The sequence below is a fragment of the Oncorhynchus gorbuscha genome, linkage group LG05 (assembly GCF_021184085.1).
Source record: "Oncorhynchus gorbuscha isolate QuinsamMale2020 ecotype Even-year linkage group LG05, OgorEven_v1.0, whole genome shotgun sequence".
Lineage (NCBI taxonomy): Eukaryota > Metazoa > Chordata > Actinopteri > Salmoniformes > Salmonidae > Oncorhynchus > Oncorhynchus gorbuscha.
This window is the reverse complement of record NC_060177.1, coordinates 68,780,864-68,803,208: the sequence shown is the minus strand read 5'-3', so window position 1 is coordinate 68,803,208 and position 22,345 is coordinate 68,780,864. Positions and strand designations below refer to the sequence as shown.

Sequence of the window (22,345 nt, the reverse complement as noted above, 5' to 3'; positions counted from 1 at the left end):
TCATTATTGGGTATTGTGTGTAGATTAATGAGATGTTTTATTTATTTAATCAATTGTAGAATAAGGCTGTAACATAACAAAATGTGTAAAAGGGGAAGGGGTCTGATTACTTTCCAAATGCACTATTCATGTCAGTACATACACACAAGTAAGTCACTCTTTTGTCTCTCCTGTGTGTGTAGGGAGTCTGAGGACACTGCTCTGCTGCTGCTAAAGGAGATCTACGACAAACTGGGTGTGGCCTTTGAGCAGCCACAGCAATAACAAAGGCTTTATAAACACAGAGACCGGTATAGAGGCTTCATAACAACACATGAATTCCGTGGAGATGCACCAACGAGGCCCTTTGCTTTATTAGGAGCTGAAAGGAGTAAGGCAAGTATGTCAGTAAAAACACAGAGATATAAATATTGAATAACCACAGAGTTTTAAAGGCTTTATAAACACACAGAGAGGGCTATAAAGTCTTTATAAACACACAGAGAGGGCTATAAAGTCTTTATAAACACACAGAGAGGGCTATAAAGTCTTTATAAACACACAGAGTGTTATTTATAAGTTACTAAAAATGTAATGAAAGCAACATGAAAAAGGACATGCAGCCACTGCTCTCTCCCAGAATTCCTTGTGTCTGAGCCTCACAAAACCGTCAAGTCACCTCCTCGGACAGATGGCGTCTGCCTCTGGGTGTGTGTGTCTCAAGGGTGTGACAGAGAAGTGCTCCGTGAAGAACCAAACCTGTCCCAGCTGACATGAAGAGGACTGGAGAACCCATTGGAGATGAGCTCTCTAGTGCATTTCTATCTCTGAAATTTCTCGTCCTGTGACCACATGGGCAGCAACATTGAATACTATCCAAATGAGCCCTCTACCCATCTCTATGGGAGAACCATAGTGACTGGTTTTCCATTTTCCTAAAACCACACTGAAGGATCTGGGTTTGAGCTGCTGGATCCTCCTGTTGAATGGGCAGACTGCATTTAACATGTGTGTTTCTAAAGAATCAGATCCTGTTTGATCATGTCTGGATCATAACTTTTATATATGTTATTTTCAAGTCATTTCTTTTTACTTGGCCTTAGACTTGACATGTCCTATAATACATTTACAACGACAGATCATGCAGGATGATGATTCCTCTCCCGTGTGTTTGGTGCATGTCTCCAGAAGGTTGTATACCAGTACGTATCAGTACGTACTTGACTACCAAAAAGGTAGCACTTTACTTAGGTGCTGCTTAAGGCTTAGAAAATCATTTTATAAAGGGCATATGAAGGGCATATGCATATGAAGGCTGCATATGAAGGCTGCATATGAAGGCTGCATGTCGCTCTTAAGTAAAGTGTTACCATAAAAAGTACTCCACCCATAATTCCAGTGCAATGTGATGTTCTGATAATCTCACTCCTCTCTAGATGAACTGACTGACTATAGATAATTACATTTTTTTATTTATTTGTATCATGTAAAAGCTAAGTATTAAAATTATTGTAGAAAATAACATGATATATCTTTAATGGAACTGACAAGACATTTTTCCTCCAAGTACTTATCTTAGAGGAAGGTATGTATGAGGGGAGAAAAGGAACAGGGTTGTTTTCTTTCTATGAGTGTGTGTGTAAATCACCCCCCCCCCCCCCCCCCTCCCTTTGGTGTGTGCCAACCAACCTCTTTTAAACTGTGGTTAGGGCCAATTTTGCTCGTCGAACATCTCATTCCCAAATCATGTGCGTTAATATGGAGTTGAGTTGGTTCCCCCCCTTTGCTGTTATAACAGCCTCCACTTTTCTGGGAAGGCTTTCCACGAGATGTTGGAACATTTCTGTGGGGACTTGCTTCCATTCAGCCACGGGCATTAGTGAGGTCGAGCACTGATGTTGGGCGATTAGGCCTGGCTAGCAGGCGGCGTTCCAATTCATCCCAAATGTGTTCGATGGGGTTTGAGGTCAGGGCTCTGTGCAGGCCAGTCAAGTTCTTCCACACCGATCTCAACAAACCATTCTGCATGGACGTTGCTTTGTGCACGGGGACATTGTCATGCTGAAACAGGAAAGGGCCTTCCCCAAACTGTTGCCACCAAGTTGGAAGCACAGAATCGTCTAGTGTCATTTTATGCTGTAGCGTTAAGATTTAATTTCATTGGTACTAGCCTGAACTATGGAAAAACAGCCCCAGACCATTATTCCTCCTCCACCAAACGTTACAGTTGGCACTATGCATTGGGGCAGGTAGTGTTCTCCTGTCATCCGCCAAACCTAGATTCACCAGTTGGACTGCCAGATGGCGAAGCGTGATTCATCACTCCAGAGAATGTTTCCACTGAGTCCAATGGCGGTGAGCTTTACACCACTCCAGACGATGCTTGGGATACCCCTGTTTTCAATACCTCACCTTGCGAGGATAATGGCACTGAGCCTTTTTCTAAAAGGCTTTATGAGATTAACAAAATGGTTAATTGACCACAAAATCAAAAACCATTTTGCAATTGCCATCTCAGTCTCCAGATTTAAATCTCATTGATAACCCGTGGTTTGAATTGAAGGGAGCAGTCCATAAGAGAAGATGAATGATATGCAGGATCTGGAAAGATTATGTATGGAGGAATGGCCTAAGATCCCTCCCCATGTAGCCTCCAATCAGATAAAACATTTTAGAAAGAGTCTCAATGCCTTAATACTCGCAGGGTAAGGTGTTGAAAACGGGTGTCAATGCTTTTGACCCATATCTTTTTTAGATAAAAACATATATATTATTATTACATTTGTACATGTGTGAAATATGACACATATAAGCACCCACCTAATTATTATTATAATATAATTTCCCTTTTTTGATTATACAATATAGCTCAGTATTTGAATTGTAATTGTAATCTTTATCAAGGGTGCCAATAATTTCTGTCCCTACTGTATCACTGACACTGGTTTCACTGTCAGTCAACCAGCAACAAACCTGCAGTCCTTTAACATGGCATGAATCATCACTGTGGTCCAATCAGACCATGGACCTCCTCACTCCAGCTAGCTCGTCAGCAGAGGGGAGAACAATAGCTTTGGTCCAGGGTGTTAGGTGTGGCTTACTGCGACAGCAAGCCACATGTAAACACCCTGGACAGGACCTAGCTGAACAATAGATCTTAGTTTTCTAATCATTCTACAACCACAGAAGAGGCTTTGAGGTTCTGATTAGGCAGCTTGACTCCCTGCTGTGTGAGATATCCCTCTGACCCCTAGACCCTGCTGTGTGAGATATCCCTCTGAACCCTAGACCCCGCTGTGTGAGATATCCCTCTGACCCCTAGACCCTGCTGTGTGAGATATCCCTCTGACCCCTAGACCCTGCTGTGTGAGATATCCCTCTGACCCCTAGACCCTGCTGTGTGAGATATCCCTCTGACCCCTAGACCCTGCTGTGTGAGATATCCCTCTGACCCCTAGACCCTGCTGTGTGAGATATCCCTCTGACCCCTAGACCCTGCTGTGTGAGATATCCCTCTGACCCCTAGACCCTGCTGTGTGAGATATCCCTCTGACCCCTAGACCCTGCTGTGTGAGATATCCCTCTGACCCCTAGACCCTGCTGTGTGAGATATCCCTCTGACCCCTAGACCCTGCTGTGTGAGATATCCCTCTGACCCCTAGACCCTGCTGTGTGAGATATCCCTCTGACCCCTAGACCCTGCTGTGTGAGATATCCCTCTGCCCCCTAGACCCTGCTGTGTGAGAGATCCCTCTGACCCCTAGACCCTGCTGTGTGAGATATCTCTCTGACCCCTAGACCCTGCTGTGTGAGATATCCCTCTGACCCCTAGACCCTGCTGTGTGAGATATCCCTCTGACCCCTAGACCCTGCTGTGTGAGATATCCCTCTGACCCCTAGACCCTGCTGTGTGAGATATCCCTCTGACCCCTAGACCCTGCTGTGTGAGATATCCCTCTGACCCCTAGACCCTGTTGTGTGAGATATCCCTCTGACCCCTAGACCCTGCTGTGTGAGATATCCCTCTGACCCCTAGACCCTGCTGTGTGAGATATCCCTCTGACCCCTAGACCCTGCTGTGTGAGATATCCCTCTGACCCCTAGACCCTGCTGTGTGAGATATCCCTCTGAACCCTAGACCCTGCTGTGTGAGATAACCCTCTGACCCCTAGACCCTGCTGTGTGAGATATCCCTCTGACCCCTAGACCCTGCTGTGTGAGATATCCCTCTGACCCCTAGACCCTGCTGTGTGAGATATCCCTCTGACCCCTAGACCCTGCTGTGTGAGATATCCCTCTGACCCCTAGACCCTGCTGTGTGAGATATCCCTCTGACCCCTAGACCCTGCTGTGTGAGATATCCCTCTGACCCCTAGACCCTGCTGTGTGAGAGATCCCTCTGACCCCTAGACCCTGCTGTGTGAGATATCCCTCTGACCCCTAGACCCTGCTGTGTGAGATATCCCTCTGACCCCTTGACCCTGCTGTGTGAGATATCCCTCTGACCCCTAGACCCTGCTGTGTGAGATATCCCTCTGACCCCTAGACCCTGCTGTGTGAGATATCCCTCTGACCCCTAGACCCTGCTGTGTGAGATATCCCTCTGACCCCTAGACCCTGCTGTGTGAGAGATCCCTCTGACCCCTAGACCCTGCTGTGTGAGATATCCCTCTGACCCCTAGACCCTGCTGTGTGAGATATCCCTCTGACCCCTAGACCCTGCTGTGTGAGATATCCCTCTGACCCCTAGACCCTGCTGTGTGAGATATCCCTCTGACCCCTAGACCCTGCTGTGTGAGATATCCCTCTGACCCCTAGACCCTGCTGTGTGAGATATCCCTCTGACCCCCAGACCCTGCTGTGTGAGATATCCCTCTGACCCCTAGACCCTGCTGTGTGAGATATCCCTCTGACCCCTAGACCCTGCTGTGTGAGATATCCCTCTGACCCCTAGACCCTGCTGTGTGAGCACTCATCCTCTCTGTTTCACTCCTGAATGATGTATTTTGTTCTGTTAACCTCAAGTTTTGCACTTAGTGACATTGTATATTCAAACCGCCCCCAAAATATAATATTAATGACATTTAATGTAAGCTGACAAGTATACTTTAATACTTGATATAAGCATGTATGAGCCCTTATTGTGTCTTATTATAATAGTTTTACTGACTCAATGGTTGTACTTTAGTCAGGATTATTATGAGATAAGATGTTTATAAGGAGGTCATATAGCATCGTAATGCATTAAACCTGTCGTGTTACCAATTTTTATTTATTTATTCAACCACAGTACCATACATAGGCTATACAGTGTGCTTACATATTGTTTATGTCGTAATAAAACTTTAAAAGAGTCTTTTTGTCACAAGTGTTTTTTATTTCATTGTTTGACAGGCTATCGGATTGACTTATTCATATAAACTGGTTTACAATTTAATCTTACAGAGACTAAGAACCATATACAGTCGTGGCCAAAAGTTTTGAGAATGACACAAATATTAAATTGCACAAAGTCTGCTGCTTCAGTGTCTTTAGATATTTTTGTCAGATGTTACTATGGAATAGTGAAGTATAATTACAATAATTTCATAAGTGTCAAAGGCATTTATTGACAATTACATGAAGTTGATGCAAAGAGTCAATATTTGCAGTGTTGACCTGTCTTTTTCAAGACCTCAGCAATCCACCCTGACATGCTGTCAATTAACTTCTAGGTCACATCCTGACTGATGGCAGCCCATTCTTGCATAATCAATGCTTGGAGTTTGTCAGAATTTGTGGGTTTTTGTTTGTCCACCCACCTCTTGAGGATTGACAATAAATTCTCAATGGGATTAAGGTCTGGGGAGCTTCCTGGCCATGGACCCAAAATATTGATGTTTTGTTCCCCGAGCCACTTAGTTATCTCTTTTGCCTTATGGCAAGGTGCTCCATCATGCTGGAAAAGGCATTGTTCATCACCAAACTGTTCCTGGATGGTTGGGAGAAGTTGCTCTTGGAGGATGTGTTGGTACCATTCTTTATTCATGGCTGAGAAGCAACCCCAGACATGAATGGTCTCAGGATGCTTTACTGTTGGCATGACACAGGACTGATGGTAGCGCTCACCTTGTCTTCTCTGGATAAGCTTTTTTCCAGATGCCCCAAACAATCGGAAAGGGGATTCATCAGAGAAAATTACTTTACCCCAGGCCTCATCAGTCTAATCCCTGTACCTTTTGCAGTATATCAGTCTGTCCCTGATGTTTTTCCTGGAGAGAAGTGGCTTCTTTGCTGCCCTTCTTGACACCAGGCCATCCTCCAAAAGTCTTCGCCTCACTGAGATGCACTCACACCTGCCTGCTGCCATTCCTGAGCAAGCTCTGTACTGGTGGTGCCCTGATCCTGCAGCTGAATCAACTTTAGGAGATGGTTCTGGTGTTTGCTGGACTTTCTTGAGCGCCCTGAAGCCTTCTTCACAACAATTGAACCGTTCTCCTTGACGTTCTTGATGATCCGATAAATGGTTGATTTTAGGTGCAATCTTACTGGCAGCAATATCCTTGCCTGTGAAGCAATTTTTGTGCAAAGCAATGATGACGGCATGTATTTCCTTGCAGGTAACCATGGTTGACAGAGGAAGAACAATGATTCCAAGCACCACCCTCCTTTTGAAGCTTCCAGTCTGTTATTCGAACTCAATCAGCATGACAGACTGATCTCCAGCCTTGTCCTCGTCAACACTCACACCTGTGTTAACGAGAGAATCACTGATTCTAGCTGGACCTAGCTGGTCCTTTTGTGGCAGGGCTGAAATGCAGTGGAAATGTTTTGGGGGGATTCAGTTCATTTGCATGGCAAAGAGGGACTTTGCAATTAATTGCAATTCATCTGATCACTCTTCATAACATTCTGGAGTATATACAAATTGCCATCATACAAACTGAGGCAGCAGACTGTGAAAATTAATATTTGTGTCATTTTCAAAACTTTTGGCCACGACTGTATATGTGTTTAGAAAAATATTAGACTTCATGAATCATGTTTTGATAAGGAAGCATGTGTCAGTGGTTTAAAGTACTTCTTGCACCTGACCCTTTGGTTAGGGTTATTGTAGTTTCTCACGCCAGATCAGGGGTGCCTGCTGAGGGAATACCTGCCAGAGAGACCAGAGGAATGTGTATCTGAGCCTTACCAGGAGGCAAACATGTACCCACTGCTGCCCAATGTCTAGAGGAACGTTCAGAGGAAAGTTCAGAGTTAGTTTATCAGCATCTCATCCACTGCAACGATATTCACATGCTACTGCTGGTCTTTGTGTGTGGGAGCCGGGGTTCACAGAGATTAACTACATGTTATAAGAATGGCGGTGAACTGTGAAACCTGTCTGACTGTTAGTTATTATTAAAGAGAGTTAAATGAGAACTAGGACAACTTCTTTCATTCAACAACACAACAGTTGACATGAAGCAGTGTTAAGGGCTGCCGGGTTTATGAGTAGAGATGCAGTTCCTCATCTCTCCAGTTGGGGGTCAGGCTTCACATAAAGGAAAGGAGGCTGGATGTGTTTCCTAAACAACAGAGACATTGGGGGCCCAGTACTCAACCATCTGCACTGAACAAAAATATAAACACAACATGCAACAATTTCAAAGATTTTACAGTTCATTTTAAGGAAATCAGTAAATTTACTTAAATTCATTAGGCCCTAATCTTTGACTTTTACATGACTATGAATACAGATACTTATTTTCCACCATAATTTGCAAATAAATTCATTAAAAATCCTACAATCTTATTTCCTGGATTTTTTCTCTCATTTTGTCTGTCATAGTTGAAGTGTACCTATGATGAAAATTAAAGGCCTCTCTCATCTTTTTAAGTGGGAGAACTTGCACAATTGGTGGCTGACTAAATAATTTTTTGCCCCACTGTACATGTTGAAGGTCTTCGTCGGGTATCTCTGTTGGGCCCAGGCATTCGTGGAAAGGGTTCCGCTTTGTGAGGAGGGTTGATTGGGCCTTCTCCTTCGGACGTTGTTCTCCTTCGTTCTCAGGTGTAAGTCTCTGATTGTCCACAATAGGTCACAATATCCTTCTTAGTTGTCTGTTTACTTGCAATTGTTCTGGAAGAGTGGACAGCTAATCAGCCGTGTCGATGATCCCAGAGCGGTGACCTTCACCTCTTCTGAGTCCGTACAGGAGTTGTAGGCGATGATGATTTGAAGAGAATGATCCTAGGATGATCCTACTGATCCTACTTAAATTCACCTTCTTAGATACAGTACAGCATTGGATTGTTAGAGTTCTTTTGTCTTCTTCAACCTCATGTTTTGTTCCGGGTTCGTCACTATCGTAGAGCTCACTGCAGCCTGTGTTAAATTTAAATATATATAAAAAATGTATTACCCCTTTTCGCCCCAATTTCGAGGTATCCAAGATCTCTTGGACTTGAACCAAAATAAATATGGGTTGTATTTACTATTTACAATGGTGTTTGTTATTCACTGGTTGCCCTTTTTTTGAGGCAACACGTCGCAAATATTGCTGCTGTGATGACACACTGTTGTATTTCACCTAACCGATATGGGAGTTTATCAAAATGTGATTTGATTTTCTAATTCTTTGTGAGTGTGTAATCTGAGGGAAATGTGTGTCTCTTATATGGTCATACATTTGGCAGTAGGTTAGGAAGTAAAGCTCAGTTTGTGGACAGTGTGCACATCACCTGTCTTCTCTTGAGAGCCAGGTCTGCTAACGACGGCCTTTCTCAATAACAAGGCTATATTCACTGAATCTGTACATAGTCAAAGCTTTCCTTAGTTTTGGGTCAGTCACAGTGTTCAGGTATTCTGCCACTATGTACACTGTTTTAAGGGCCAAATAGCATTCCATTTTGCTCTGTTTTTTGGTTATTTCTTTCCAATGTGTCAAGTAATTATCTTTTGTTTTCTCATGAATTGGTTGGGTCTATTTGTGTTGCTGTCCTGGGGCTCTGTTTGTATTTGTGGACGGAGCCTCAGGACCAGCTTGCCGAGGGTACTTTTCTCTAGATTCATCTCTCTGTAGGGGATGGCTATGTTATGGAAGGTTTGGGAATCGCTTCCATCTAGGTGGTTGCAAATTTAATTGCTATTTTCTAGATTTTGATCATTAGCGGGTATCGTCCTAATTCTGCTCTCTCTCTCATCTCACCAACCCCTCTCCCTCCTCCCATCTCTGTCTGTTGTTCAGCGACTAACAATAGGGTCGAGACTCCCTCCGGACAGTACCCTCACCCATACCAGGCTAGCCACACCTCCCCATCCCCCCTCCCCTCTGCCAAGCTATCCTCCCCCGCCCTCATTCCCAGAGCTTAGTGGCCTTTAACACTACCCCCTCCTTCCCACTTTCTCTCTCTCTTTCTCTTTCTCTCCCCTATTCACTGTCTTTCTCTAGAGAATCTCTGTAATTCCTGACAAGTGACTGTAATTTGCTCTGTGCAGGAGGGACGGCAAGATAGAAGCAGATAGAGAGAGAGAGAGGGGTTAGAAGGAGGGAGAGGAGATGGAAAGAGGGAGAGGAGGGGTTAGAAGGAGAGAGAGGAGAGGGAGAGAGGGAGAGAGGGAGAGGAGGGGTTAGAAGGAGAGAGAGGAGAGGGAGAGAGGGAGAGGAGGGGTTAGAAGGAGGGAGAGGAGATGGAAAGAGGGAGAGGAGGGGTTAGAAGGAGAGAAAGGAGAGGGAGAGAGGGAGGGGAGGGGTTAGAAGGAGGGAGAGGAGAGGGAAAGAGGGAGAGGAGGGGTTAGAAGGAGAGAGAGGAGAGGGAGAGAGGGAGAGGAGGGGTTAGAAGGAGGGAGAGGAGAGGGAAAGAGGGAGAGGAGGGGTTAGAAGGAGGGAGAGGAGATGGAAAGAGGGAGAGGAGGGGTTAGAAGGAGAGAGAGGAGAGGGAGAGGAGGGGTTAGAAGGAGGGAGAGGAGAGGGAAAGAGGGAGAGGAGGGGTTAGAAGGAGAGAGAGGAGAGGGAGAGGAGGGGTTAGAAGGAGGGAGAGGAGAGGGAAAGAGGGAGAGGAGGGGTTAGAAGGAGGGAAAGGAGAGGGAAAGAGGGAGAGGAGGGGTAAGAAGGAGGGAGAGGAGAGGGAGAGGAGGGGTTAGAAGGAGGGAGAGGAGGGGTTAGAAGGAGGGAGAGGAGAGGGAGAGGGGCAGGGACTGGTGTAGTAGTTGACATGTGATCAGGGCTCCTGGGCTGCTAGACCATTCAGCCTAGATGAGATAGAGAAAGAGAGATGCAGTGTGTTAAATGAGAAGAGTCTATAGAGGCTGTGCCTTCATCACCAGGATTCTACTATTTTGGAAGAGTGGGAATATGGAGAAAGCGCTCTAAAAAAGACTAGCCGGTCGCTTTGAACAAGATACAACACACACACCACACACCCAGCGTTGCCATGGGGGGCTCCCTCAGTCAGCACAGAAAGAACTCCTTTGGTTTCCCCAGGAAGAAGAGCAGCATGTGAGTAGACTACACCCCCCTATCACTGTTACAGTGTGTGTGTGTGTGTGTGTGTGTGTGTGTGTGTGTGTGTGTGTGTGTGTGTGTGTGTGTGTGTGTGTGTGTGTGTGTGTGTGTGTGTGTGTGTGTGTGTGTGTGTGTGTGTGTGTGTGTGTGTGTGTGTGTGTGTGTGTGTGTGTGTGTGTGTGTGTGTGTGTTATGACTTATTCCGAGCGACTGGCGTGTCTCTTTTAGCGCACTCTATCCAAATTGATATTTTTCCTGTCCTGTGAGCATGTAAATGATTTAATTTTAGAACAGGGGAAGGAGAGAACAGGTCATTGGGATCATTAGTAGAGGCTAATCTAATGTAATGAATAATGATGTAATGAGAGAGATGTGGTCAGGTTTACTGACAGACACACTTCTGACAGAGGCACACCTGACCACTAACAGCTGCTGGATTCACAGTTTTGTACTTCAACCCTTGTGAAGTAAGATGTCTTGCAGAGAAGCAACAAGCAAAAACGTTTATTGTTAAAGCTAAAATTGAATTATATGATACTACACAGTGTTTAATGAAAGGCAGTTCAATTACAAATACATGTTAGGGAGAAAGTTAGAAACAATGTTCTAGATGTGTACATAAGAAACCCAATAGTGGGGTGTAAATTCAGTAACAATATTTTCTGTCAATATAGCCTTTTCTGCATTATCTCTGGTATTGATGTGTGGTTGAGTCCCTTAATTATGGTCTTATGTGATAAAAGATCTGGTTGTTATTTATCTCACTCACTCACTCACTCACTCACTCACTCACTCACCACTCACTCACTCACTCACTCACTCACTCACTCACTCACTCACTCACTTACTCGCTCAAAAATCCATTGTAACATATCAGCCAGTCCTTTCTTTCTCCAAGTAGGACCCAGTGGATCAGTACCATGTTAATGATATGCTAATCTTCTTACACTTCATCACTTTCCCTTTAGTACCCCACACACACACGCACAAACGTCAGCTTATTTTTCCCGCAAACACATGCTTGTGAATATTTCCTGAAATCTTTCCCAGACTAGCTGATATTTTATATATACTACCCAGTCAAACCATGATGCTGCTCTGCTCTAACCATCCGGTTGTCACGGTGACTCATTAGTACCACTTGATGTATTAGTGGTGTTGTTATGTTCCACAGCAGTTGTTTACAGTGGAGGTCATTCTGATTGGCACTGAATTACTCAGAGTAGTGCAGCTGTAAGGTATTTTACAGCCTCAAGCCCTGTGTGGCTCTGAGACATGGATCTGAGACTTCTTCTGTTAGCTGGAGCCCTCATGAAATCAGAGGAAAGACTACAGACAGAGCCGCCTTTGTTTGGCTGATTTTACAGAGCATTCGGATAGTATTCAGACCCCTTCACTTTTTCTACATTTTGTTACATTACAGCCTTATTCTAAAATTGATTTAATTGTTTTTTCCCCCTCAATCTACACACAATACCCCATAATGACAACATTTTTGCAAATCTACAAAAACTAAAAGACTGAAAAATCCCATTGACATAAGTATTCAGACCCTTTACTCGGTACTTTGCTGAAGCACCTTTAGCAGCGATTACAGCCTCAAGTCTTCTTGAGTATGACGCTACAAGCTTGGCAAACCTGTATTTGGGGAGTTTCTCCCATTCTTCTCTGCAGATACTTTCAAGCTCTGTCAGGTTGGATGGGGAGCGTATCTGCACAGCTATTTTCAGGTCTCTCCAGAGGTGTTCGATCTGGTTTATGTCCGGGCTCTAGATGGGCCACTCAAGGACATTCAGAGACTTGTCCTGAAGCCACTCCTGCATTGTCTTAGCTGTGTGCTTAGGGTCGTTGTCCTGTTGGAAGGTGAACCTTTGCCTCAGTCTGAGTTTTTCCCACTCTTCTTTGCAGGTCCTCTCCAGCTCTGTCAGGTTGAATAGGGAGCGTTGCTGCACAGTTATTTTCAGGTCTCTCCAGAGATGTTCGATGGGGTTCAAGTCAGAGCTCTGGCTGAGCCACTCAAGGATATTCAGAGACTTGTCCCAAGCCACTCCTGCATTGTCTTGGATGTGTGCTTAGATTCGTTGTCCTGTTGGAAGGTGAACCTTTGCCTCAGTCTGAGGTCCTGAGCTCTCTGGAGCAGGTTTTCATCAAGGATCTCTCTGTATCTGGTCTTTCCCTTGATCCCGACTAGTCTCCCAGTCCCTGCTGCTGAAAACATCCCCACAGCATGATGCTGCCAACACAATGCTTCACCTTAGGGATGGTGCCAGGTTTCCTCCAGATGTGACACTTGGCATTCAGGCCAAAGAGCTCAATCTTGGTTTCATCAGACCAGAGAATCTTGTTTCTCATGGTCTGGGAGTCCTTTAGGTGCCCTTTGGTAAACTCTAAGCAGACTGTAATGTGCCTTTTACCGACGAGTGGCTTCTGTATTGTGAAAGGACAGACTGACAGAGAGGAGGGACAGAGGGACAGACAGACACCAGAATATTGTGTGTAGCAATACAGGGACACACAGGGTACATAATTCCCCGAACAATGGTGTACACACAGTGGTGGAAAAAGTACTGAATTGTCAGACTTGAGGAAAAGTAAAGATAAAAACCTTAATGGAAATGAAAAATGAAAAGTCACCCAGTAAAATTCTACTTGAGTAAAGTCTAAAAGTATCTGGTTTTAAATGTACTTAAGTACAGTAATGGGGAAAGTACTCAATTGTCAATCTTGAGTAAAAATATAAAATAAATGCTATACATCAAATTCCTTATATGAAGCAAACCAGGTGACATAATGTTCTTGTTTTTACATTTACGAACAAACGGGCACACAGACATAGTTTACAAACACAGTATTTGGTTTTAGTTAGTCCGCCAGATCAGAGACAGTAGGGATGGCAAAAGCTTTATATTGTTAGGTTTGTGAATTGGACCATATTGATGTCCTGTCTGAGCATTCAAAATGTAACTAGTACTTTTGGGTGTCAGGGAAAATGTATAGGAGTAAAAAGTACATACTTTCTTTAGGAATGTAAAGTAAACGTTTAAAAAAATATAAAAAGTAAGATACAGATACCTCCAAACAGTACTTAAGTAGTACTTCAGAACTTTACACCACTGCATGCACACGAACACACACGCACAATGTCTGTCTATAGACAGCGAGTTGTAATGTTGGTGATTTAGTACTGACAGAGAGGTGGAGAGGAACAGAGGAAGAGGAGAAGAGGTGGAGAGGAAGAGGGAGAGCTTCAGGCCAAAGATAGATCAACGTTCTACATTCTGAATAGGCTCTAAAGATCTGATAGGGGGTGCTTATATTTGTCCTGTTTCACACATGTATAAGTGTGTAACCTGTACAAGTGTGTGGTGTGAAATAGAAGATAATTTTTTTGTATATCCCACTCCCCCTGAGAAACCCTCCAAATGCAGGTCACTCTCAACTCACAATAGGAATGAAAGAGATGGAGGAGGGGCAGTGAGGGGAGGAGGATGAAGAAATTAGGAGTCAGATTTCTGTTCCACTTAAAAATGATGATTTGCTTGAAATAGATCAGCAAATAAGAGCCACAATCTTATCCCTCATAGCCACACACACGCACACACACATGCACACACAGGCAAAAACTTAAGCAAATCTGACCATAACTTTATCCTCCTGATTGCGGCTGATTGCGGCAAAAACTCAAACAGGAAGTACCAGTGAGACGCTCAATTAGGAAGTGGTCCGATGAAGCGGATGCTAAACTACTGTTATGCTAGCACAGATTGGAATATGTTCCGGGTTTCATCTGATGGCATTGAGGAGTTTACCACATCAGTCACCGGCTTCATTACATCGTCGATGCACTTTTAAGTCTCCACAGTGACCTACGTACATATCCCAACCAGAAGCCATGGATTACAGGCAACATCCACACTGAGCTAAAGGCTAGAGCTGACACTTTCAAGGAGTGGGACCCTAACCCAGACATTTATAAGTACTCCCGCTAAGCCCTCCGACGAACCATCAAACAGGCAAAGCATGAATACTAACATCTGATGCTACAACACCGGCTCTGAGCACGTCGGATGTGGCAGGGCTTGCAAATTCACGGATTACAAAGGGAAACCCAGCCACGAGCTGGCCAGTGACACAAGCTAAATACCTTCTAGGCTCACTTCGAGGCAAGCAACACTGAACCATGCGTGAGAGAACCAGCTGTTCCAGATAACTGTGTGATCACGCTCTCTGTAGCTGATGTGAGTAAGACCTTTTAACCAGGTTAACATTGCCAAGGCCACAGGGCCAGACCGATTACCAGGACGCGTACGCAGAGTATGCTGACATTTTCAACCTCTCCCTGATCCAGTCTGTGATACTGTACCTACATGTTTCAAGCAGACCACCATAGTCCCTATGCCCAAGAACGGCAAGGAAAAATGTCTAAATTACTTTCGCCATGTAGCACTCACATCTGTAACCATGAAATGAAAGTCTTGTCATGGCTCACATCAACACCATCAGCCCAGACACCCTGGACCCAATCCATTTCGCATACGGCCCAACAGATCCACAGATGTACTCTCTATTGCACTCCACACTGCCTTTCCCAAAAGGAACACCAATGTAAGAATGCTGTTCATTGACTACAGCTCAGCGTTCAACATCATAGTGCCCTCAAAGCTCATCACTAAGCTAAGGTCCCTGGGACTGAACACCTCCCTCTGCAACTGGATCCTGGACTCCCTAACGGGCTTCCCCCAGGTGGTGAGGGTAGGCAACAACACATCCACCACGCTGACCCTCAACATGCGGGCCACTCAGGGGTGCATGCTTAGTTTCCTCCTTTACTTCATGTTCACCCATGACTACGTGGCCACACACGATTCCAACGCCATCATTAAGTTTGCAGACGACATGCCAATGGTAGGCCTGATCACCGACGACGATGAGACAGCCTACAAGGAGGAGATCAGAGACCTGGCAGTGTGGTGCCAGGACAACAGCTTCTCCGTCAACGTAAGAAAGACAAAGGAGCTGATCATGGACTACAGAAAAGGGAGGGCCGAGGACACTCCAATTCACACGAGGGGGGCTGTAGTGGAGCGGGTTGAGAGCTTCAAGTTAACATCACTAAGGATCAATCATGGTCCAAACACACGCCTCTTCATCATTTTTAAGTGGAACAGAAATCTGACTCCTAATTTCTTCATCCCCCTCCCCTCATCGCCCCCCACCACTCCTCCTCCATGGGCCATCAGATCCTCAAAAAAGTTATACAGCTGCACCATTGAGAGCATCTTGATTGGCTGCATCACCGCTTGGTATGCAACTGCTTGGCATCCGACCGCAAAGCGTTATAGGGTAATACGTAAGGCCCAGTATATCACTGGGGCTGAGTTCCCAGGCCATCCATGACCTCTATACCAGGCGGTGTCAGAGGAAGGCCCCATAAATTGTCAAAGACTCCAGCCACCCAAGCCACAGACTATGCTCTCTGCATGGCAAGTGTAGCAATGCACCAAGTCTAGAACCAACAGGATCTTGAACAGCAAGACTGCTAAATAGCTAATTAAATGGCTACCCAAACTACCTGCATTGACCCTTTTTTTCACTAGTTCTTTTGCAACGACTAATCACACACACTGGACTCTAACCAGACACTCACACACACTTACACTGACACCTCAACACACACACACACACACACACACACACACACACAGATTGAGGGGGGAAAATATTTTTAATCAATAAGGCTGTAACGTAACAAAAGAGTTAAGGGGTCTGAATACTTTCCGAATGTACTGTAAATTGTTTGTCCTTCCCATTCACCCTCTGAATGGCACACATACACAATCCATATATCAATTGTCTTAAGGCTTAAAAATCTTTCTTTAACCTGTCTCTTCCCCGTCATCTGAAGTGGATTTAAAAAGTGACATCAATAAGGGATCATAGTTTTCACCTGGTCAGTCTAAGTCATGGAAAGAGCAGGTGTCCTTAATCTTTCAAGATAATATGTCTAGACCTCTGTGTAGTAGAGGTTGTACTGATCCTTTCATCTATCATTTGTGTGTCAGTGTGTGTTTTCTGGGGCCTAAATTAAATGTGCAGATGTTAGTCATCTGCAAACTATCTCGGGGATGCCTCCCAAATTCACCATCAAAGGACTGATTGTAGCACTATCTGCACTTGTCTTTCCTACTCATGTCTCTCTCTCTCTCTCTGTCTGTCTGTCTGTCTGTCCCTCCCTCTTTTCTCTCTCTCTCTCTCTGTCCCTCCCTCTTTTCTCTCTCTCTCTCTCTCTCTGTCCCTCCCTCTTTTCTCTCTCTCTCTCTCTCTCTCTCTGTCCCTCCCTCTTTTCTCTCTCTCTCTCTCTCTCTCTCTGTCCCTCCCTCTTTTCTCTCTCTGTCTGTCTGTCTGTCTGTCCCTCCCTCTTTTCTCTCTCTGTCTGTCTGTCCCTCCCTCTCTCTCTCTCTCTCTCTCTCTCTCTCTCTCTCTCTCTGTGTGCATACATTCTACGTATGGGTGGTCCCGGGGATCGAACCCACTACCCTGGCGTTACAAGTGCCATGCTCTACCAACTGAGCTACAGAAGGACCGATGATGCCATTCACTTCAGACTACATCCCCAGGATGATGATGTAATGTCAGCTGGCCTGGTTACTTGTAACCATGCTGACAATAGTCAATTATATTTAAACACCATCATGATGATGCTTTACACACACGTACACACATATACACACGCATGGGAGAAACTAGGTTAAAGCATTACTGCATTCAGAACAGAGTTGTACAACAGTATTCAAATTTCAAACATGGTTAGTACTGCCTGAGGGGGACTGAGAGAGACATAGAGAGACTGAGAGGTACTGAGAGAGAGACAGAGACAGAGAGGGACTCGTAGAGACAGAGAGGGACAGAGGGGGACTCAGAGAGACAGAGGGTGGGTGTACTTAGCACTCTAAACAGTGATTTTCTCTCTCATTCCTGTGTGTTTCTGTCTGACTAAAACAGAGCCTCTCGTCCAGACTGACAGTTAGAGACTGGACCTGGTCAGAGACCACTGATCACCATTAGATGGAGCTCTCCTCCTGCACAAGACAGACAACATTCATGTGTATCCACCATAAGTTCACATGGACAGTTTGAGTGTTGGGTTTTGTGATCAAACCATGAATAAAACTGTTAGGGTGCTGTAAGGTGCTCAGTGTTTAGGTATGTATGGCCTTAGACTGGAGGGACTGTATCACCAATGCTGTGGTTCACCACTACATTATAGTATGTAGGCCAACTTGCCCAGAAGGAGAGATATGTTGACTTCTATTGACCACCGGATGGGGTTGTTGAACCTGTTTTTGTCTCAGTGCCACGGCTTCACCAGGCAGGCCTGCTATTATAAGAAATACACATTTACTGTTCAGATCATCATTCAGAGTCATGGAAGGGATTAAAACGCTTTTGGTAATCCCCATCTGTGTGTCCTAGCCTGCTCAATTATCTCATACGGTATATCATTCCTCATGTGGCTACAATGAATGTTTATCATACTAGTTATATTTAGCTCCTAACCACACACACACACACACACACACACACACACACACACACACACACACACACACACACACACACACACACACACACACACACACACACACACACACACACACACACACACACACACACACACACACACACACACACACACACACACCTGTCACTTTCAGTCACATCTTAATTAAATGAAAAGGGATGATAGACTAGGCTGTTCGCACGTACACAACACACACACACTAGTCTGCTAGTTGTCTGGGGGATAGGGTTAGGATGTGGTCAGACTTCCAGACACAGGGAATGTTGCCATCTGTGTTTACTCAGGGAATGTTACCCTCTGTGTTTACTCAGGGAATGTTACCATCTGTGTTTACTCAGGGAATGTTACCCTCTGTGTTTACTCAGGGAATGTTACCCTCTGTGTTTACTCAGGGAATGTTACCGTCTGTGTTTACTCAGGGAATGTTACCCTCTGTGTTTACTCAGGGAATGTTACCCTCTGTGTTTACTCAGGGAATGTTACCCTCTGTGTTTACCCAGGGAATGTTACCCTCTGTGTTTACTCAGGGAATGTTACCCTCTGTGTTTACTCAGGGAATGTTACCCTCTGTGTTTACTGTCTGTGTTTACTCAGGGAATGTTACCCTCTGTGTTTACTCAGGGAATGTTACCCTGTGTTTACTCAGGGAATGTTACTGTGTTTACTCAGGGAATGTTACCCTCTGTGTTTACCCAGGGAATGTTACCCTCTGTGTTTACTCAGGGAATGTTACCCTCTGTGTTTACTCAGGGAATGTTACCCTCTGTGTTTACTCAGGGAATGTTACCCTCTGTGTTTACTCAGGGAAGCTGAAGTCATCTATAGTCATAAATGTGACTGGCTGTATGTCTGTTAGGATTCTAATATCCTTCTTTACTCCATAGAAACAGCCTCTGTTTGGTTTAAGCTCTGTGAAGCTTCATGGAGTTAGACCTTTGGTGTTGTTCTAGAAGTGTCAGTGTGAAGTCTCAGTGTGTTCCAGATTGCATGGGTTCTAGACTAGAGTATGGCTCCGCCAGGGTTCCATGTGTGCTGGTCTATTTCTGGATGCAAGGAAAGGAGTTACGTAAGACCTGACTATTCCTTCTTTCACTCTGTCTTCTCTTCATCTCCTTCTCTTTCCTTTCTTCTGCACATTTTCCTGCCTGTGAGTCAAGGCACTCTCAACCTCCGATGTGTCAGACCTAACTGTGTTTGTGTGTGCATACGTATGTGTGCTTGTGTTTAAAGTGGACTGTTTATCCCACATGTAGTCTGGGTGTAGCCTTGTGAAACCAGCCTGAGCTCGCAATAGCTCACATTCTGAAACAATACTTGTGTCTGCTTGACCAGGCTAGTGTGAGTGGACCCTGGTCTATACAGATGTAGAGAGAGGGTGTTGACATGGTGATAAGGGATGTGAAGGCTGTGATGAAAACGGTTGAATAGCTCCCCCAACAGGTCTATCCTGCCTGCCACAGACAGCAGACAATAGAGAGGGGAGGGAATGCTATGCCAGGCATTCCTGATAGACGTGACAAGAAGTCCTACCAAAATATACAGAATACGCGGTACCCACTTTCTCAAAGGTCTACAGTGGGGTTTGGTCTGAGAGAGGTTGAGACAGAGAAGGTGTCAGAGGGAGAGAGGTTACCCTCTGTGTGTCTTTGTGGGTTCTCCATCTTGCTGATCACATCTGAGCAGAAGAGAGCAGAGTAAAGACATGAAATTGGAGATAAAAGAGAAGCTGTCAACTGTTTCCTCTCTCTATCCATCCCTCGCTCCGCTCTTCCACAGTGCTCAACTGGGTACTGGACTTCCTGACGGGCCGCCCCCAGGTGGTGAGGGTAGGCAACAACATCTCCACCCCGCTGATCCTCAACACTGGGGCCCCACAAGGGTGCGTTCTGAGCCCTCTCCTGTACTCCCTGTTCACCCACGACTGCGTGGCCACGCACGCCTCCAACTCAATCATCAAGTTTGCGGACGACACAACATGGGTAGGCTTGATTACCAACAACGACAAGACGGCCTACAGGGAGGAGGTGAGGGCCCTCGGAGTGTGGAGGAAAATAACCTCACACTCAACGTCAACAAAATTAAGGAGATGATTGTGGACATCAGGAAACAGCAGAGGGAACACCCCCCTATCCACATCGATGGAACAGTAGTGGAGAGGGTTGCAAGTTTTAAGTTCCTCGGCATACACATCACAGACAAACTGAATTGGTCCACTCACACAGACAGCATCGTGAAGAAGGCGCAGCAGCGCCTCTTCAACCTCAGGAGGCTGAAGAAATTCGGCTTGTCACCAAAAGCACTCACAAACTTCTACAGATGCACAATCGAGAGCATCCTGGCGGGCTGTATCACCGCCTGGTACGGCAACTGCTCCGCCCACAACCGTAAGGCTCTCCAGAGGGTAGTGAGGTCTGCACAACGCATCACCGGGGGCAAACTACCTGCCCTCCAGGACACCTACACCACCCGATGTTACAGGAAGGCCATAAAGATAATCAAGGACAACAACCACCCGAGCCACTGCCTGTTCACCCCGCTATCATCCAGAAGGCGAGGTCAGTACAGGTGCATCAAAGCTGGGGACGAGAGACTGAAAAACAGCTTCTATCTCAAGGCCATCAAACTGTTAAACAGCCACCACTAACATTGAGTGGCTGCTGCCAACACACTGACACTGACACTGACTCGACTCCAGCCACTTTAATAATGGGAATTGATGGGAAATTATGTAAATATATCACTAGCCACTTTAAACAATGCTACCTTATATAATGTTACATACCCTACATTATTCATCTCAAATGCATACGTATATACTGTACTCTATATCATCGACTGCATCCTTATGTAATACATGTATCACTAGCCACTTTAACTATGCCACTTTGTTTACATACTCATCTCATATTTATATACTATACTCGATACCATCTACTGTATCTTGCCTATGATGCTCTGTACCATCACTCCTTCATATATCTTTATGTACATATTCTTTATCCCCTTACACTGTGTATAAGACAGTAGTTTTGGAATTGTTAGAACATCTGCTAACCATGTGTATGTGACAAATTAAATTTGATTTGATTTGATTTGATTTGAAGTGGTTATTCGATTAGTCATGGTTGATGTTTCTCATCCAACACATCTCATTTGGCTTGGACTAGTTTGTGTGTGTGCGTATGTTTGTGTGTACAGTGGGGCAAAAATTATTTAATCAGCCACCAATTGTGCAAGTTCTCCCACTTAAAAAGATGAGAGAGGCCTGTAATTTTCATCATAGGTACACTTCAACTATGACAGACAAAATTAGAAAAAAATCCAGAAAATCACATTGTAGGATTTTTAATGAATTTATTTGCAAATTATGGTGGAAAATAAGTATTTGGTCAATAACAAAAGTTTATCTCAATACTTTGTTTTTTACCCTTTGTTGGCAATGACAGAGGTCAAACGTTTTCTGTAAGTCTTCACAAGGTTTTCACACACTGTTGCTGGTATTTTGGCCCATTCCTCCATGCAGATCTCATCTAGAGCAGTGATGTTTTGGGGCTGTTGCTGGGCAACACAGACTTTCAACTCGCTCCAAAGATTTTCTATGGGGTTGAGATCTGGAGACTGGCTAGGCCACTCCAGGACCTTGAAATGCTTCTTACGAAGCCACTCCTTTGTTGCCTGGGCGGTGTGTTTGGGATCATTGTCATGCTGAAAGACCCAGCCACGTTTCATCTTCAATGCCCTTGCTGATGGAAGGAGGCTTTCACTCAAAATCTCACGATACATGGCCCCATTCATTCTTTCCTTTACACGGATCAGTCGTCCTTGTCCCTTTGCAGAAAAACAGCCCCAAAGTATGATATTTCCACCCCCATGCTTCACAGTAGGTATGGTGTTCTTTGGATGCAACTCAGCATTCTTTGTCCTCCAAACACAACGGGTTGAGTTTTTACCAAAAAGTTATATTTTGGTTTCATCTGACCATATGACATTCTCCCAATCTTCTTCTGGTTCATCCAAATGCTCTCTAGCAAACTTCAGACGGGCCTGGACGTGTACTGGCTTAAGCAGGGGGACACATCTGGCACTGCAGGATTTGAGTCCCTGGCGGCGTAGTGTGTTACTGATGGTAGGCTTTGTTACTTTGGTCCCAGCTCTCTGCAGGTCATTCACTAGGTCCCCCCGTGTGGTTCTGGGATTTTTGCTCACCGTTCTTATGATCATTTTGACCCCACGGGGTGAGATCTTGCATGGAGCCCCAGATCGAGGAAGATTATCAGTGGTCTTGTATGTCTTCCATTTCCTAATAATTGCTCCC

At 45.0% G+C, this 22,345-nt stretch overlaps 2 protein-coding genes across 11 annotated transcripts in view; both read left to right on the top strand.

Annotated features, from left to right (window-relative positions):
- Positions 1 to 1,882, top strand: part of LOC124036401 (phospholipase DDHD2-like) — a 36,068-nt gene extending 34,186 nt beyond the window's left edge. For all 10 annotated transcript variants that reach the window (XM_046350948.1, XM_046350949.1, XM_046350953.1 and 7 more), the window contains one exon: positions 183 to 1,882. In XM_046350948.1, the coding sequence (XP_046206904.1) occupies positions 183 to 264 (82 nt within the window). In that variant the 3' untranslated portion in view covers positions 265 to 1,882. The remainder of the gene's footprint in view (positions 1 to 182) is intronic.
- Positions 1,883 to 10,208: 8,326 nt separating this feature from the next.
- LOC124036399 (transforming acidic coiled-coil-containing protein 1-like) overlaps positions 10,209 to 22,345 on the top strand; it is a 33,766-nt gene continuing 21,629 nt past the window's right edge. Inside the window, exon 1 of the mRNA XM_046350946.1 lies at positions 10,209 to 10,442. Coding sequence (XP_046206902.1) covers positions 10,378 to 10,442 — 65 coding nt within the window. The 5' untranslated portion in view covers positions 10,209 to 10,377. The remainder of the gene's footprint in view (positions 10,443 to 22,345) is intronic.